The sequence below is a fragment of the Mustela putorius genome, unplaced genomic scaffold, assembly GCF_011764305.1.
Source record: "Mustela putorius furo isolate JIRA1106 unplaced genomic scaffold, ASM1176430v1.1 tig00003858_pilon_pilon_pilon, whole genome shotgun sequence".
Classification (NCBI taxonomy): Eukaryota; Metazoa; Chordata; class Mammalia; order Carnivora; family Mustelidae; genus Mustela; species Mustela putorius.
Window position 1 is genome coordinate 9,892,612 of NW_025422010.1, and position 17,903 is coordinate 9,910,514.

A 17,903-nucleotide genomic window follows, 5' to 3' on the forward strand; every position below is an offset into this window, starting at 1 on the left:
GAGCTGATTACGGAGACATGCTATCACAGACACATTCTAAAATGTCCAGAGCTCCCTATCTATATAATCTTGTTTGCACTGTTTGCAGGCTGCTACTTTTTTCTCCACCAATGCATGTGAACTAATCTTATTTAATAAGGTAAAGTTTACCCCGCTATCTTCCTCACCCTCACTGGCCTCAGCCATACACACACATACTCAAGGGATGGGATGCTTCTTTGAATCCGATTTCTTCATGTCAACTAATTCTCTCCAGTTCTTGAATGGCTTTCCAACAGAATTAGCTAATGACTGAGCTGGCAAAGTGCGCCCTACATTTTAGGGAAGGTTAAGAGAACATTGCGGTGCCTAGAAATGTCCCTGGAAGTCCCCCGCACTAGATCCCTCTACAATCCACACGCTCTGGGCTGGCAGGACAGCGGCTGTCACAGCCATGACACTAGCCAGCCCCTTTCCTGGGGCCTAATCTGCACCACATGACATCACTGGTTGGTCTGTAATTGCTTTAAGTGGACAGTTTCTTCCTGGATAACTACCGCAACATTGTTAGGCTTTAACATCATACTTAATTATAGAAAAAGCCAAGAAGCGTAATCATGAACAGGGAAAGAACCAGCTCAGCCTCTGTTCTGTTGCATATTTATGAGGACAAAGGGAAATGGGGAAGTGGTCCTCCTTTTTCCATTTCACATAGGTTTCCTTCCTGGTACAGTGTCTCACTGCTGGATGGGTGAAAACAGGTCCCTTTCTGGCAGCCCCCAACCCCGCCTTGCCCCGATCCACCCCGGGGATCCTGCCGACTGGCTGCAGGAGTTGGGAGCACGGTCCTGGGCATGGTGCCCAGCAAAGAGCTCATCTCACCTCGTATTCCTCCTTGAAGCCGTAGCCCTCGGCACACTTCATCTGCGTGATGTGCTGAAGCAGGTCCGCCACCCGGATGGCGGGGTGCAGCTGCCCGGTCTGGTAGGGCACGTCGGCCGGCTCTCGCTTCTTGTAAGTGTGTGACTGCACCAAGCTGCTGGTGTCGCTGGCCATCGTGTGGCTTTCGTCTAGGAAAAGAAGGCCACGACGGGAGTGAGGGAGGACCAGTGGGCTACATGCGGGATCCCTGAGGACGCTCAGAAGCTGCTGCTGACATCCCCTCCACCTATGGCTCCAACCATCCCCACGGTGGCTCAGTGAGAAAGAAAAGTTAGATGTTTAGAAATTTACATGGGCTCGGCAATACTGATAGGAATGCGGCAGAAATCTTTGTTTTTACAAAGCAGTCCAAACGATATATTGATTTCACAAAGCTAGTTGGTAGGAACCCTTTATTTAGCCTTTGAGCACTCAAGTTTATAGAAGTTTCCGTCTGAAACTTCACCAAGGCCTGGTGCAAAACCAGCCTTGTCCTCTTCCAAAGATTCGTTAACTAGTTTGTATGATGATGTAAATAAACTCTGTACAGATGTTCTGTGAGCAAAGTAAAAGTGTACAAAATGGGTTGGCTTGGAAAGCTAGCAATGAAAATGTGGACTCGACACATGAAATCCAAAGAGAGCAGAAATAGAAAGCGGATGATGAGTCACTCGCATGCTGCAGTGTCAGAAAGCTTGACAGAAGGTTGTGGACCAGCGCATGACACACAGAATGTTCTACAAGAGCTAACATGCAGGCCGGCACACAGCAGAACCAGCTGGCTTTGTCAGAATCTACAGATAAGACACACACTCCCACTCCCTCCACACCTTTTCCGTGGGCGAATGGGGGAACTTACCATTTATTGGCACTTTTAAGAAGGTACATATCAGGAGAAAAGAGGAGGAGAAAAAGGAAACAGGGCATAAGCAATAGTACTGTGTGAATAATTACAGGTAGTTTTTATTCTGCGCTTTACTTTTATGGTTAAGTTTTCTATCTGCAGGTGATCAGAGGTCAGAGCCTCAATTCTCCCATCACCTTAGGATAGGGGCGTTTTATTGAAGTCCTCAAAACCAAAAAGGAGGTTAGAATAGTATCATAATTACTTTTCATCCCCCGTGAATTAACTAATGACTAAATAAGTCTTTGTATTTGACACATTTTTTCATTTAAATTTCTTGAACACGTCAACCAAGATGTACTATAAAACTAATGCCAAAATTTGATCAAATAAGCCTAAAAAGGCTGTATCTTAATGGAAGACTCCTAGTACATTAGATTAACGAACTGCAGAAACTGTAGCTATTAAAAGATGTCTGATGCAGGAAAGGGCTATTAGATTAAGACTACAGGTTAGCTACAGGTTAGCTACGTGCTACAGGTTAGCTCATGATAATGCTGAATCCCTTTAGCCATTCTGTGATTGAGGCTGTGTCTCATAAACTATAATGCGAACTTCACTTAAAAAGAGAATGTTAAATCAAAATTGATTTTGGGTATAGAGAATTAAAACATATATACAAAGGGACAAGTTCATTTAAAAAAAATTCCCAGAATGTTTATGAATAGGGAATTCAGCTATGGGTATTATTATTATTATTATTTAATTTGATTTTTTTTTTTTTTTAAACAGCTCCAGGAGAAATTTCATTCAGGGGCACTCGGCTGTGGGCCTGGTTTTCCAACCTCAGTTCTATCTGCGTCGCAAAGCCCCTGGGGATGCATGGTATGGAAGGTGGTACACAAGTGTGTAGCTATGTCGCTGTCGCTGAAATGGCACCTGGATCACCACAAGGTGGCTAAAGACACAAAGACAAAATAAAAAGGAGTGGTACACTGATTTTATGATTTTCGTTTTCATTTGGATTTGCTTTGATTAGCCACTCAGACGCTCCCATTCTATTAGAACAGTCACAAAGAAACCGGGATGTTTTTTGCGTCCGATCTGCTTGCTGGCAACTGCCAAGCCCCTAAAGTGGGGTATGGGACCCCTGCTGAAGGACTGACTCCCTGGAGCTGTCAGCTACTCCAGCAGGAAGTTCTGTTCTTGATACGAAAATAAATGGAACATTAATTAGTTTCCCCCCTGTGCCTCTCTCATTCTCTCCATTTTGTACCTTTTGGGATAAACGTAATTAAATGCCCTCCATTGTGGACTGACCTTCTAAATTTCCCCTAAATGAATCATCTGGGCCTTTCTGGTGGAGACACCGTAGCTGGGTAGGGCTCTGGTCCTAGGGCAAGGCATTCTTGGAAGGTTTAATTCCCGGGGTGGCCAACACTGTCACCACTGTACTGATCGCGCCCGCTCTATTATGATGAGCTTGGCCTCATTACTAGCGTGCAGGACCCGTTAAACATGACCGAGGCCATCCCAGAAATGAGGGCTATTATCAAGTACACAGACATCGGAGAGGGAATAGAAGGCTTCTCGTGCCACCTGTGGCATGAAACTGGGTCACCCACACAATGAGAAATTCTTGATGCCACCGAAATTACTGGGTAATCGGTTTGCTCTGACTTAAAAAGAATGATTACTGATAAAATATGGCTTTTCACATTGATTTCTTATATTGGCTTAAAAATTACCAACAATGTTTTCAATTAAAAATTATGCCTTGGAGGAAATCAGAAACAAAGCTTCTCACTAACAGTTCTGACAGTTTTTGAAGAACTGTGAATTAATTCTACCTATATTCTTTAAGAGGCTATCTTCAGTTCTCAATGAACCAGCTGACAAATCTAGAACTGAAATGGGTGTCCCATTTTTGAGGTGTGTGTGGGGAATTCTATCTACTTATCTGTCAATATCTGTCTACCTATCTACATCTATCTATCAAAATCTGTCCATCAACATCTACCTACCTACCTATCAATCTCTTTCCCTCTCTCTCTCTTGCTCTCTTTTATTTACTTGTTTTTTTGGAAGAAAATGACGTAAAGGCATACTACAGCTCTTTACATGAGGCTGGGCACCCTAGCACATGAGCATAAAGGGTGGAGATAATACACTATTTCAGGTCACAGCAAAACCCTCTTGGCTCCAGCACTGATGTCTGTCCAGCTTATCCTCTTCCCAAGGTGTCCCGGGATCATCTCATTCATCCTTACTATGCAATATATAGATTCACTGCACCAAACACCATGGGAAGAATGGTTCCCAAACACTGCCTTTTGCAGCGCTGGTACATATATAAGCCAGACGTGATAACAGTTATTTGTCAATCTGGCCGACTTCCTTTTCACGAATGTGCATCACTTTTGCTACTTGAATCATCTGTTCAAATGATTCCCTTTTGGCAAAGAAGCCTAACCAAGTTTCAAAGATGTCCTTAGTGTTCATAATAACAAAGCAATGACTTTAACAAATGATATTTGTTTAATAAGCTTATCTTAATCCTGCTGTGCAATCTGAACATTTTCTTCCCTCTGACAGTGCACGTCTTCGCCCTCCCCACTCCGGCTCCCCCAAGGTCAGAACATCTACTAAAGGAGCTGCAGAATGAATGCCGTGGCATACGAAGAAATCACAAATCCCCGCCTATCACATTCTGCAAATGTCATCTGCATGTAGATTACTTTGTTCGGGTGCCTAAAATTAGCCTGTGCCCCTTACTTAGGAAAAATGCAGCCTTTTCCCCATATAGCTGGTATTCAAGGGTGGAAGGAGGGCTTTAGTGAGCTATGTTTGTTAGCCGTCAGAATGATGCCAATTCAAAAATTTGGGTTCATGACCATTTTGACACTTCTGTCCAAGTTTGCATGAAACTCGGGCAATGACCTTGCTCAAGTCCAGAAAACACTACAAGAAAAACATATCACCCTAGTTACAGAAATTGTAACAACTTAGAGAAAAGAGAAGCACAGGGGGAAAAATTATGTTGCAAAGATATCAACCCTTGTAAAGAGGATTAGGAAGCAGAAGTCAAAGAGCTGGGGATGGAACTTTTGCTACTATGAATTGGTATACGCCTTGAAGTGGATTGTGTCGTGCTCCTTCTCGGTAAGGTTAGTAGTAGAAAGAGAACACAGCCGTGATACGCTTGGGTTATTGATGCATCTCAAATGCAACAGCAGCTCATGCTTATTTGGTTATCGGAGTCAGGTAATGCCATTTCTCCAGAACCTTCTTACATTGGGCAAATGGGATTTTTTTCGGCTCCCCGCAGGGAACATTTTATATTTTCAATGCATTCTGCCCCACTGGGTTAACATTTTATTTCATTTCTAGTGACATCTGACACATAATAAACCATGTGATTATAAAGTGCCATCTTGTCACTTTGCTGCTGAGAACACATCAGCTCCTTTGAAATTCCACTGTGTGACAGACACTTTGGAAAGCTGGGGGTGCCTTGAATGGCTCCAAGAAGGGGCAGGGGGCCCAAACTCGGCTGTGATCATTTTTTCTGCATAACATTGGGCATAATTTAGAAAAATGCTATTTTTGAAATTGAAGATTTTAGTGCTTAATGGCAAGTGCAAATAATAAGAAGTGATTTTTATTTTTATGATTGTCACATTACAGAATTCAGCACTTGGAAGTACACAGCGGAGTGATGACATACTGTGTTTTCCCTTGGGATCAAATCTGACTTTAAATTCTGAACATGGAAAGGGAAAATACTAGAGCCAGGCTTATTCATTTGAATCTTTTGGTGTCGTTTCCAACATGCATGAGGCAAACCCTTCTTATCAATGGAGATGGTTGGAGAGTCTTTTTTATTATCTGTGCCCTCCCTCCGAGCCACCCGCCACCCACCTGTCCTGTTTACAATCCCTGCACCATACAGAGCAGAAATCCAGGCTCCTAAAGCGTGGCTACTGACTTTCTAAATTACTCCTGCAATAAACTGTGATAAAGGGAAATGTTCTCACCTAAAATTGCAGTTGGCACAAATGGGTCTGTCATACATCATAAGCAGGTCAATGCAGAGAAAGTAAAAAGAGAAAGAACAGTAAATGATTGATGAAAGGCCCCCCACTTCCCCCGCAGAAAGCCATAGAAAGCATTGGGTTACAACACATCAAACGTATTAAGCTCCTCAAGCATCATGGACACAACGTGAGAGCGTGGATTGGTTCTGATCGCTAAGGGGTTATGAGTGGATGGGACAATGGAAAAATCTGTTACCTGGGTAGTAAGAATTGGGCACCGATGTGCTCAGTGTATTCGTTTTCATTGTAAAGGACGAGGGTGAAGACACAGCTGTAAATGAGAGAAGGACTGGTCAGTAGGGGCAGGGAGGCAGTACCGGAAATACAGCCCTCCGAGGTCACTCAGAAGGACACTGTGCTGGTACAGACTGGACTGAAAAACGCCAGACACTACTGAAGTCTATGTGGTAAATACGCTCATTCCCCACTGTTTCCAGGCAATCACTTGTACTTTAGAGGACAAACACCCTTTTACCACTGAAAAGATTTTCTTACTCTACAAATGAAGAAGAATCCCCATCACCCCTGCTGCCATTTTGAATTGAGAAATTCATTAGTCTTCTCTTTTGACTTCTAGCCTTTGCTGGTAGAATTCTAGTATCAGGCCAGTTTTTTTTCCCCCTAATAATAACTAAGGGTATGAGGAGATGTCTACACATGGTTTTTGGAGAATTTTCTGAATGTCAGTGTTTTCACACTTTGCTAACTTCTCTCTTTCCTCCTATCTTGGGCATTCTGAGAACATTCTACAATGTTCTGACCCGATCTACAAAAATAAAGGTGATGTCTCTCATGCACTGTATTTAAGGTGAAAGCTGAATGCCTACATATTGTTCTATTAGTCTTTTCAGTCTTTTAAAAAAATGCTTATTTTTCTTTGAAATAGTCCTCTGAAAGACTCAGGATTTAACTATTAGACCTTCTCTTCCTCCCTGTAATTGGGAGGGAAAGTCAATCCCATCCAATTAATCTGATTTCTCTGAAAGTGGGTCCTTCCTTTTTTAAAAGTAGTTTGTGAACTGTCTTCAATATCTTAATTGATTAGTGTTGTAAAATCACTTTCATTTCATTAAAGTATAAGGATAAATGGTTTGAATGTGTTCAAGTGTTCAAGTTGGTTAAATGTAAGTCTAAATCTTAACTTTCTGGTGTAGTTATATGATTTATTTGATGCTAAAGTTCTGAAACAAGACACTAATACCCAATTACATCATTTTATTACGGAAAGAAGTACCAAATCCCTGTGGATAGTGTATGTTATCTTTATTCTGCTGACATGTTAATATATTTTAGCTCTCCTAGAGAAGTTCCTCTATGACAGTGTTTATCTGTTTATATTTTTAAAATGTAAAATTAAGAAATGGCAGGCCAAGAACCAGAATGCAAGCTGCCCGTCATTTATAAGATATTTCTCTAAAATAGAGAGTTATCATATTTATAATGCATGTTGATAGTAAACTGCCAGGAAAAAAGAGGATAACTGGTGAAAATAAGAACAAGAAACCTGAGTACTTATAAGATGTGTTAGGGTCAGTGAGAATAACGTCTGTTACCTGCAGACATTTTTATGTCATCAGCAAAAGTGCTTAAAGCAGATACAAAAGAGCTATGTTTTTCACCCTTTAAAATATATTTTAATACTTCTGTATTTAGTATAAAAATGAAACCCATTCCCACTATACATATTTATTTTCTCCCTTTGTATACCATATTAAAAGAAGATGGTACAACTCTCATTTGCTTTGGTAGACAGATTATTCCCCATTCTCATAAATATGCTTGTGCTTATTTTTAAATTATTCAATTTCATTTTTCTCACAGTCTCATTTCTAAAAGCTGCTCACCTCCCAACTCTAAAAGACCTCAGACAGACCCAGACTTGTAATAGGTTCGGGGCTGGAAGCCTTTGGGGTCTAAAGAGCCCCTCTCCTGCACGTTTCCTCCCCCAGTAGCTCATCTCTTATTTTGAGGGTACTAAGAGAGTAACCATGATAAAGTCACTGTCAGGGTCACGCTGATGGTTGGGGATTGGATGGCACCTCGCCATTGCTTACTGAGTGGGAGGAAAATGGAACGCCCACTGCTGTGTTTCTTCCATCATCTTTATTGATGGGAGGCATAAAATAATGGCTTGTGGCAGATGAGCCATGGAAGCTGATGCTGGTTTCTGCAGCAACCTCTCTGCCTGAGCATTTATGGGTTTCCACAGACACTCACTTTGTAAGAAGTAACCGCCAAATTAAATTTCCTGTCCAGAGGCAAATATCCCCTGTTGTTCAGACTTCAAAAGCCTAGAAACTCATCATGTAGGTTTCTACTCTGGGCAGACAGTTCCTAGTAAATGTATGCGTGAGGAATTTCACCATGAAATAGGACATTTGGTACATTAATGGATTATCCTAGAAAGTGAGAACACCTATCTGAGTGGCCCCTTTATAATGACATTGAAGAACTAACCACTACTACCAAGATTCTAGCCCTTTGGTGATAGGCAGGACTCTTCTCTCCCCAGTCCACAACAGTGTATCATAAGTTGCTTTAATTTGGCCATTAAATATGTTATATCTATGATGATACCAAAGGGCAAAGAGCAATGACCCAGAATGAAGAGAGCTACCCTCTCCACTGGGGTAAGAGCCGACAGAGGTGTCTACTAAACTCCTGCTCCACTGGGCCAGGTGTGCATATAGATGAATGAATGTAGTGTCTCTAAGTAGGAAGAGGCAGGCAACCGTAGCCACCATAAATAGAAAACAGTCTTTGGGGAAGCTCTGGGGAGCCCCGCTGAATGCATAAGGACAAAGCGTGGGAGAGACAGACACTGACCACGCAGTGACCAGAGAGAGGGCTGGTAGATGGGGTGCCTGGGAGCTTGCAGCAAAAGAACAGGCCAAGTGGATGGTCCAGACATTCCACACATTGTCTACACTGGTGTCAGTCCTCTCCCCCAGTCCCTAAGACCCAATTTCTGTGCTTCTCAGTCATCATTCCAGACTTTCTGCATTTTTATTAGTGTTGGTGATAGCCGCACATTTGTTCCATCCTTCTGCGGTCCAACATGCTAATTATGTGGCTGGTGGCAGTGGGCGTCTGTGGGTATGGATTTCACACAGTAAAGGAACCTCTGTCCTTGAACCCAGCATGGCGTTGAACCACAGAATCAGGCATCCATGTGGGATTTACTTCTGGTCTCTGAGAAGATCACCAGGGACACCACAATTGCTTGTTTTGTTCTTTACATACTCAATCAAATTGTTAGCATTCTAAAATAATGCCTTGTACCTGAATCACAGGTGGCAGTCTGAGAAGGCATGAGCTGAAGTTTGGTTTACCCACCTGGTGTGAGATGTAAGATTTGTGAAGTGGAAATACAGTTTAACTTATTAATTGCCACTAATACCCCTATAATAAAGGCAGAACCTGTCAGCTAAACAAATAAACAATTAACTTGTTACTGCCATTTAGTGAGCTGTTTCAGAACAGGCTTCCCTGTGTAATTCCACACCTGGCTAGCTCACAAACGGGATCTCAACCACAAAAAAGGATGATGAGAAGCAGGTGCCTTCCTCTTCAAGAAGAGAAAAGCCTTCATGTCAATGCTAAGGCTCCATAGAAACTTACTTGTGGCTTCCTGCGCTCCCTGGTCTGGCCCTATCATCTCTGCCATATCCTCCTCTCCCAAGCAAGCCATGGCACCCACAGAAGTTTTCAGAATTGCTGAAAGGGATGGAGAAACCAATAGGGCGTAAGAATTTTTCAGGGAGTTTTTGTTTTTCAATGCCCCAGTACTATCCAGTATCCTGGAAAACCAGAGCAACGTATTTGAAGCTAAGCCATGCATGCACTTACATCTCCCATTCAAATTGTGTGTGTCCATGAACGAGAATGCCTCGTCGCAGTTGGTGCCTTGCTCGGCATAGCTCTTGTCCATTGAGTTCACCATCACGGTCATCTCCTGCCGCGTGCTGCTCATCGTCTCCTTCCGCTTCTTGGCCAGTTTCCTTAGGACAAAGAGTTCATTATATAGACAAGCATGAGAATGGAAAATGGGGCCTTGACATGTGTCCTGCGTAATGATCGGGACTATTTTCTGTTGAATTACTCGTATTCATTCCTAACGTCTATTTATGAGCCTTCTCGATGTCAGGTTCTTTGCCAGCTGCAGAGACACAAAGATGAAGAGCATCCACTGTCCATTCTCAAAAACCCACAGTGATATCAGGAACACACAGCCTAAAATATTACTTTCTGCTTCTCCTACTACAAGTTAAATTAAAAGTATAATGCGATCGTAATCTAGTTATTGATAAGCTTCTGGAGTTACTAAATTTTTTCTAAATTATTTTCTACATTCCGTGGCAAAGAGTAGATGCCCTGGGAAATATCTGCCAAACAAAACTGAAAGAATCCAAGGGTGAATCTACGAGGCATATTGTTGAAGTAAGACACAAAAGCAGGCAAGAAGCGAAGAAAGTAGTATCATTGGAGGATGTGCAGAAAGGTTGCTGGCCGTGACGTTCAGCCTGCCCAGGACAAGAGGGGCTCAGACCTCAGGTGCACAGGAGGGCATATTCCTACTTCTCAGGAGCTGTGATGGGGCTTAATTCCACATGACCCCAGATTAGTTTCTCACCTAGGCTGGTCAGAGCAGAAAATAATGGCTGGCTTCCGTGGGAGAGTTTAGCAGAGAGGTAAGTCCCCATGTCCCCTCCCTCCATGGAAGAGAATGCAAAAAGGCCAAGGGAGGTAGAGAGATTACCAATTCTTTTGGAGACAGTTTAACGCTGGCCTCTGAGGCCTGCTCCCTGACCAACCAAAACTCATAATCACAAGTTACAAATACCTGGACAAAGCCATAAAAATATAAGAGACCTGACATACAAATAAGCAGATAAGACAAAATTTTTCAGCTTTTACTACCGGAGGTTGTTTTATGTACCCAGGAAAACCAAGAATAAAATGAGAGATGTGTAAGGAAAAGGTATAAAGTGAGAAGGTTTAAGACTATTGCACCATAATACCAAAGATATAATGTCCCAAAATATTCTAAATTCTGCCCAAGCACTGACAGCATTTACAAAAGAAGATGGCAGCTCTTCTAGTAAATCATCTTGACTCTGATTGACCTAGGACACAGCAGAATTTAAAATGAGCCACATAATCAAAATCACGCCATATTAGGTGATTGCTAATGCAATGTAAGACATTGACAACATTAGACCATATGGATAATCTTTATTGTCATTTCCAAATGCCACATAATCCAAATGCTTTCTTGCCTGTAGTTATAATAATCTTTTAATTTCATACTTTGAAGGCAGTAGGGTTTCATTAATAAGTTGCCCTTTTTATTACTAAAAGTTGTTTAAAAAGATACATTTTAAACAGAAAGATGAAAAACATCTATAACTTCTATGACAGTGCTAAAGTTGTAAAGATTTTTAAAAAGCAACCCAGAGTGGCTTCTTTGGGAGCTAACATTCTTCTCTTGCCAGCATGAAGACCATGATGGTTTTCTCGAAAGCTCCCTTTTTTCCCCTAGCAAGCCATGCTGGTCTGAGCTTGGATGTTCCCCACAGGTGTTCTGGACAGAGGCAGCAACCAGGCTCAGGCTCCACAGCTGCAGTTACAATAACACATTTTCTCTCTACTTCTGAATGTGCCAGCTCGTTGGAAAAGCATCCGTAAGCCAGGTCTCCCCAGGAACACTGAAGTGGAGGACCGAGATAATTAGCTTCATAATTCAGGCAAAAAGTCCCCTTTCTGCTGGAATTTCTTCAATTTGCTTTGGACTGATTTATGCAGATGTCTATCTCCATATTCTCTCTTGTTCTGCCCATGAAGAAGGGCATCGTCAAGTTCACCAGACTTCCCTCTTCGTCTTTTCTTGCTTGTGTTCTAATCTAATCCTCACAGGTTAGAGATGCCAGCAAATGTGCTCCTGGTGTTGGTGGTGGTGGGTGCTGGTGGATGGGGGGGAGCTGTGCACCCATAAAAGCTAAGCTTGTACTGGAAAAGCTCTATCTCCTTTCTGATCCTCTATCTTTGTGAAATAATTTCAGTGATGTCAAGCTACACACTTCATTGCTGATCATCTTTAAGCACAGAAGAAGCCCATTAAGGACCCATGAGAGCCTGCTCAAGTCAGAGGTCCTGGTAGAGATCCACAGCGCTAAGCTTATATCAAGAACATACTCTCTTCATGAAACTTCTTCAAAACCTGGCAATGTCCTCAAACTCCAGCAGATGGATCCCTCATGGAGGTCCCAGACATCGTAAATTTCATGACAAAATAGAAATCCGGGTTTTATGTGGACTCTTTTAAGGGTTGTCAAATAACTCAAATTCAAAAAATTAAAATAGTGTGGTCCCCAAACAGCATGTTTGTGGTACTTCTCCTCTCTATTAATATGACAGCACTTATATACTTAATTGCATTGGAATGGAAGGGAGTGGGAATTAACTTATAGTGCCCAACAGATAGTGAGTGACAGTACTCTACAAGTGTTATCTCATTTAATCCTAGTAATCTTGTAAGAGCCCTTCTTAATTCCTAATCTGCAGATGAGGGAAATGGGCCTCAGAGAAGTAAGGTGACTTGTCCGAATGTTAGAGCTAAGAGGGCACTCCAGATCTCTTGATCCCAAAGACACTCATTCTAGAACAGTGTGTTATGTCTAGTAAAGTTTCAATACATTACGTTTCCTTATAAGTTACTTATAATTACCTCCAGTTTGTATGAATACTCTGACTTCCTGTAACTAAATATTATGCTTTGAAAAAGGAAGAGTAATTTACTAGCACCTAGCCAATTATACAAAGAGATGGTATTCAATATGCTTGTTAATTGAATTAATCATGATCATACCACAGTGTTATTAAGGAGAGTTTTTCTACAACCTACTTATCAAAAGTAGCTGGCTTAGTTAGGAGGTTTGGAGTCATTGCTTGGGGTTTTCATATACCGCTAAATGCCATAGTCCATAATTACAGAGGATGAAGAACACTGGATTTAGAACTGAGGTGGGAATAACTGGGGATAAATGGAAGTTTTTACTTTTTCTTTTTTCTATTTCCCTTCTAAGCTTTGTGTTTCAAATCTGTATTTTTTTAAATGAAAATTTTAAAAACTGTCAGAAAAACTTGGCAAACATAATGAAATGAAGTGTTGTTCAGGGAAACCCCTAAAGTGAAGGGAATTCTCTTTCCAATCTTATCTAAAGATGCAAGAAAATTTATTTTCCATTTTGATTTTTAACAAATTGTTGCCTAAAGTATTTCAATCTCAAATCTCCAAATCTGGACTGCGTGAGTCTCAAAGAACCTTAATAATAGTGATGATGATAATGATAATAATAAATTCCTAACAATATCTAAAAATGGATCATAAAAATTAAAGAGTAGACTTCTGTTTACTATGCAACATGTAGCCGATATCGAAGAGGTTACTGCCTATGTTCTCTAGGATTTTGATGGATTTCTGTTTCACATTGAGGTCTTTCATCCATTTAGGGTTTATCTTTGGGTATGGTGCAAGAGAATGGTTGAGTTTCATTCTTTTGTATATATCTGTCCAGTTTTCCCAGCTCCATTTATTGAAGAGACTGTCTTTTTAACATTGGATATTTTTTCCTGCTTTGTCAAAGATTAGTTGACCATAGAGATTTCTTTCAAGACACATCTCCAAAGGCAAGGGAAACAAAAGTGAAAAATAAACTTTGGGGACTTCATCAAGATAAAAAGCTTCTGCACTGCAAAGGAAGCAGTCAACAAAACAAAGAGGCAACCCATGGAATGGGAGAAGATACTCGCAAATGACACCATACATAAAGGTCTGGTATCTAAGATCTATAAATAACTTCTCAAACTCAACACCCAAAAAACACATAACCAAGTCAGAAAATGAGCAGAAAACATAAACGGACACTTCTCCAAAGAAGACATATGAATGGCTAACAGACACATGAAAAAATGTTCAACATTATAAGCCATCAGGGAAATTCAAATAAAAACCACACTGAGATACTACTTTATACCAATTAGAATGACAAAAATTGACAAGGCAGGAAACAACAAATGTTGGAGAGGATGTTACACTGTTGGTGGGAATGCAAGTTGGTATAGCCACTTCAGAAAACAGCTTGGAGATTCCTCAAAAAGTTTAAAAAATAGAGCTACCCTATGACTCAGCAATTGCACTACTGGGTATTTACCCCAAAGATACAGATGTAGTGAAAAGAAGAGGCACATGTACCCCAATATTCATAGATGCAATGGCCACAATAGCCAAATTATGGAAGGAGCCTAGATGCCCTTCCACAGATGAATGGATAAAGAAGATGTGGTCCATATATACAATGGAATATTACTCTGCCATCAGAAAGGATGAATACCCACCATTTGCATCAGCACGGATGGAACTGGAGGGAATCATGCTGAGTGAAATAAGTCAAGCACAGAAAGACAATTATCATATAGTTTTACTTATATGTGGAACACAAGGTATAGCATGGAGGACATTGTCAGAAGGAAGGAAAAGATGAAGGGGAAATCAGAGGGAGAGATAAACCATGAGAAACTATGGACTCCAGGAAACAAACTGAGGGTTTCAGAGGTTAGGGGGATGGGGAGGATGGGTTGGCCCAGTGACGGGTATTAAGGAGGGCATGTATTGCATGGAGCACTTGGTATTATATGTAAACAATGAATCATGGAACACTACATCAAAAACTAATAATGTGCTTATGGTGACATAATATAATAAAAATAAAATTTAAAAAATGCAACATGTGAAGAGCTTGGAAGTCATCACTCTGTTCTAACAAGTGAAAAGCTGAACAAACTGAAATTTGGCAACTCTCCTTAGCTTTGTCAGATAATTGAGGTCATTGAGGACATAGGACAAACTGCTGCTGCCAAAAACACGGAGACAAACAGGTGAATACAAAAAATCATGACCCACGAGAGCAGAAGCCCATGAGCAGAAAGCTCTGGGGGAATCAGCACCAGACTAGGAAAGCCTAATCTGTAATTGATGAGGCTTTGGTGGACAAGTCTGAGACTTAAAAACTCTAGAAAAGAGTCTTAAAGGATCCCCACACTTTTGTGAGTTTTATCCCCAAGAACCCTACCAAGTCTTCAAAGTAAATATGGGAGAAAACAAAACAAAACAAAGCAAAACCCTCCAGTTTTCAACATAAGGAGGTGGAAAGAAGCCATTCTGAAATACACCAGAGCAAAGCATTTCTGTGCTTCTTGAATGGGCTGGCCCTCAAGAGGAAGTATTACTAGAGCCTAACTGGTTGGGGTTTTACCAAAGTGTAAGGGATCTAGGGAAAGACTAGCTTCCTACAGCCATCCTGACCCAGTTAGTGGCAGGTTACTGAGAAGCACTGGTGAAGGTCATAGCCCAGGGGCACAAATTCACTAAAAGACTAAGACCTAATCATAGATCTATAGAATGCCTGTCCTTCTCTAATACCTACTATCACATTACCAAAAAACCTATTCATAGCAATTCTTTTTATTCAGTACACCAAGTCTGGATGTCAATCAAAAATTACAAGGCATATTAACAGGCAAAAAAAAAAAAAAAAAAAAAAAAAAAAACAAACAAACAAACCAGAAGAGAGAGAGCAAGCATTGGAATAAGATTTAGATGGCAGGAATTGGAATTATCCGACTGGGAATTTAAAATGACTATGATTAATGTAACAAGGGCTCTAAAGGAAAAAGTAGACAACATGCCAGAACCAATGGATAACATAAGCAAAGATAGGGATTCTAAGTGAAAAAAAAAAATCAAAAGAAATGCTAGAGATCAAAAAAGCTGTTAACAAAAATGAAGAATGCATCTGATGGGCTCATTAGGAGAGTGAACACGGCTGAGGAAAGAATCTCTGAGCTGAAAAATATAACCATAGAAACTTCTAAAACTAAACAGCAAAGGAAAAAAAGACTGAGAAAATAGAGAATACCCCCAAACTGTGGAACTACAGAGTTGTAATATACAAATAGCGAGAAACTAGAACAAGAAGAAGGGGATAGAATCAATATTTGAGGCAGTAGTGATGGAGAATTTTTCCCAAATTATGTCAGACACCAAAACAGATCTGAGCAGCTTAGAGTATACCAGGAAGAATAAACGCCAACAAATATACACCAAGGCATATCACATTCAATCTGAAAAAAGTCAAAGATAGAGAAAAAAAACTTGAAAGAAGCTGTGGGGTGGCAGAGGGGGAACACCTTATTTATAGAAGAGCAAAAATACCCGGCGGTTCCATGGTGTAATGGTGAGCACTCTGGACTCTGAAGAGCAAAAATAAAAATTATATTTGACTTCTCCTCAGAAACCAGGTAAGGAAGAAGATAGTGGAGTGATATATTTGAAATGTTGAGAGAGAGAGAAAAAAATAACCTAGAAATCTGTACCCTGTGAAATTATCTTTTAAAAATGAAGGAAAAACAAAGGTTTTCTCAGATAAAACTGAGGGAATTTATTGTCAGTAGTCTGCCTTGCAAGAATTTTTAAATGGAGTTCTTCAGTAAGAGGGAAAATTATGAAGATCAGAAACTCAGATCAACATAAAAAAAGGAAAACGATGGAGAAGAAATAAAGAAAAGTAAAATAAAAACTTCTATTTTTCTTATTTTTAATTGATCAGTAATAACAGCTTGTTCACTTTAATAATAGCAACAATATAGCTGATAATAGTTTATGTATAAGTAAAATGAGTGACACCAATGATACAAAGGATAGGAGGGAGGAATGAGGAATCCTTTATTATTATAAAGTACTTACACTATCTGTGATGCAGTATAATGTCATGTGAAAGTGGAGTTGGATTAGTTTTAAATGTATATTGCTAACTCTAGGGTAACACTAAAAAGAGTTTAAAAAACTAAGAAAGAAAATAGAAAAATATAAAATGCTCAGTTCAAACTACTAAAGCAGAAAAAGATTGAAAAACAAAAACAGGAACAAAGAAGGGCAATGAATAGAAAACATTAACAAATCTGGTAGAAAGTAATTCAACAATATCGATAATCACTTTATGTATTAATGGTCTTAACACCCATTAAAAGACAGAAGTTGTCAGAGTGGATCACAACACAAGACCCAAATAATATGCTGTATATAAGAAATCCACTTTAAAAATGAAGATAAGAATAAATGAAAAGTAAAGGGATGGAGAAAAACATACAATATTAATATTAATCAAACAGAAAGCAGGAATTACATCAATTTCAGACAGCGGAATGTCAGAGCAAGGAAGGTTATGGGAAGTAAAGAAGGGCATTACATAATGATAAAGGGGTCACTTATACAAGAAGACCTAATCCTTAATGTGCCTAACAATAGAGCATCAACTCATGTGAGACAAAAACTGACAGACTGCAAAGAGAAACAGATGAATCCGCTATCATAGTTGGAGACTTCACCACCCCTCTATCAGAAATGGACAGATCCACAAGGCAGAAAATCAGTAAGGACATAGTTGAACTCAATAGCATCATCAATCAACTTGATATAACTGACAGCTATTGAATACTTCAGTTGAGAGTATTAGAATACACATTCTTCTCAAGTTCACAGAGAACATTCACAAAGATAGAACATGTTCTGGGTCATAAAACACACCTTAATAAATTCAAAAGAATAGAAATCATGCAATGTATGCTCTCAGACCACAGTGGAACTAAATTAAGAACGAGTATGAGACGACAGCTGGACAATTCCACAATGCATAGAAATTAAAGGACACTCTTCTTAACACATTGGTCAAAGAAGAAATCTCAGGAGAAATTAGAAAAAATATTTTAAACTACATGAAAATGAAAACACAACTTATCAAAATTTATTGAAGGCAGCAAAAGCAGCGATTAGAGGGGAATTTCTGGCATTGAATGCAAATACTAGAAAGAAATAAGGATCTAAATTCAGATACACAGAGAATTCTTAAAAGTCCACAATAAGAAAACAACCTAATTAAAAAGTCAGCAAGAGACCTAACAGCCACCGCACCAAAGGATCCTTACAGATGACATATAAGTATATG

General features: G+C 40.1%; 1 protein-coding gene across 10 annotated transcripts in view; it reads right to left on the reverse strand.

Annotated features, from left to right (window-relative positions):
- The window catches only part of PTPRM (protein tyrosine phosphatase receptor type M), a 776,839-nt gene that overhangs the window by 133,978 nt on the left and 624,958 nt on the right, over nt 1-17,903 (reverse strand). For 3 of the 10 annotated variants that reach the window (XM_045065755.1, XM_045065752.1, XM_013051253.2), the window contains 6 exons: nt 9,691-9,842; nt 9,463-9,558; nt 6,038-6,112; nt 5,782-5,808; nt 1,760-1,771; nt 862-1,049 (listed from right to left, as the gene is read on the reverse strand). In XM_045065755.1, the coding sequence (XP_044921690.1) occupies nt 862-1,049; nt 1,760-1,771; nt 5,782-5,808; nt 6,038-6,112; nt 9,463-9,558; nt 9,691-9,842 (550 nt within the window). The remainder of the gene's footprint in view (nt 1-861; nt 1,050-1,759; nt 1,772-5,781; nt 5,809-6,037; nt 6,113-9,462; nt 9,559-9,690; nt 9,843-17,903) is intronic. The other 7 variants (XM_045065756.1, XM_045065759.1, XM_045065758.1 and 4 more) reach the window with 5 other exon arrangements.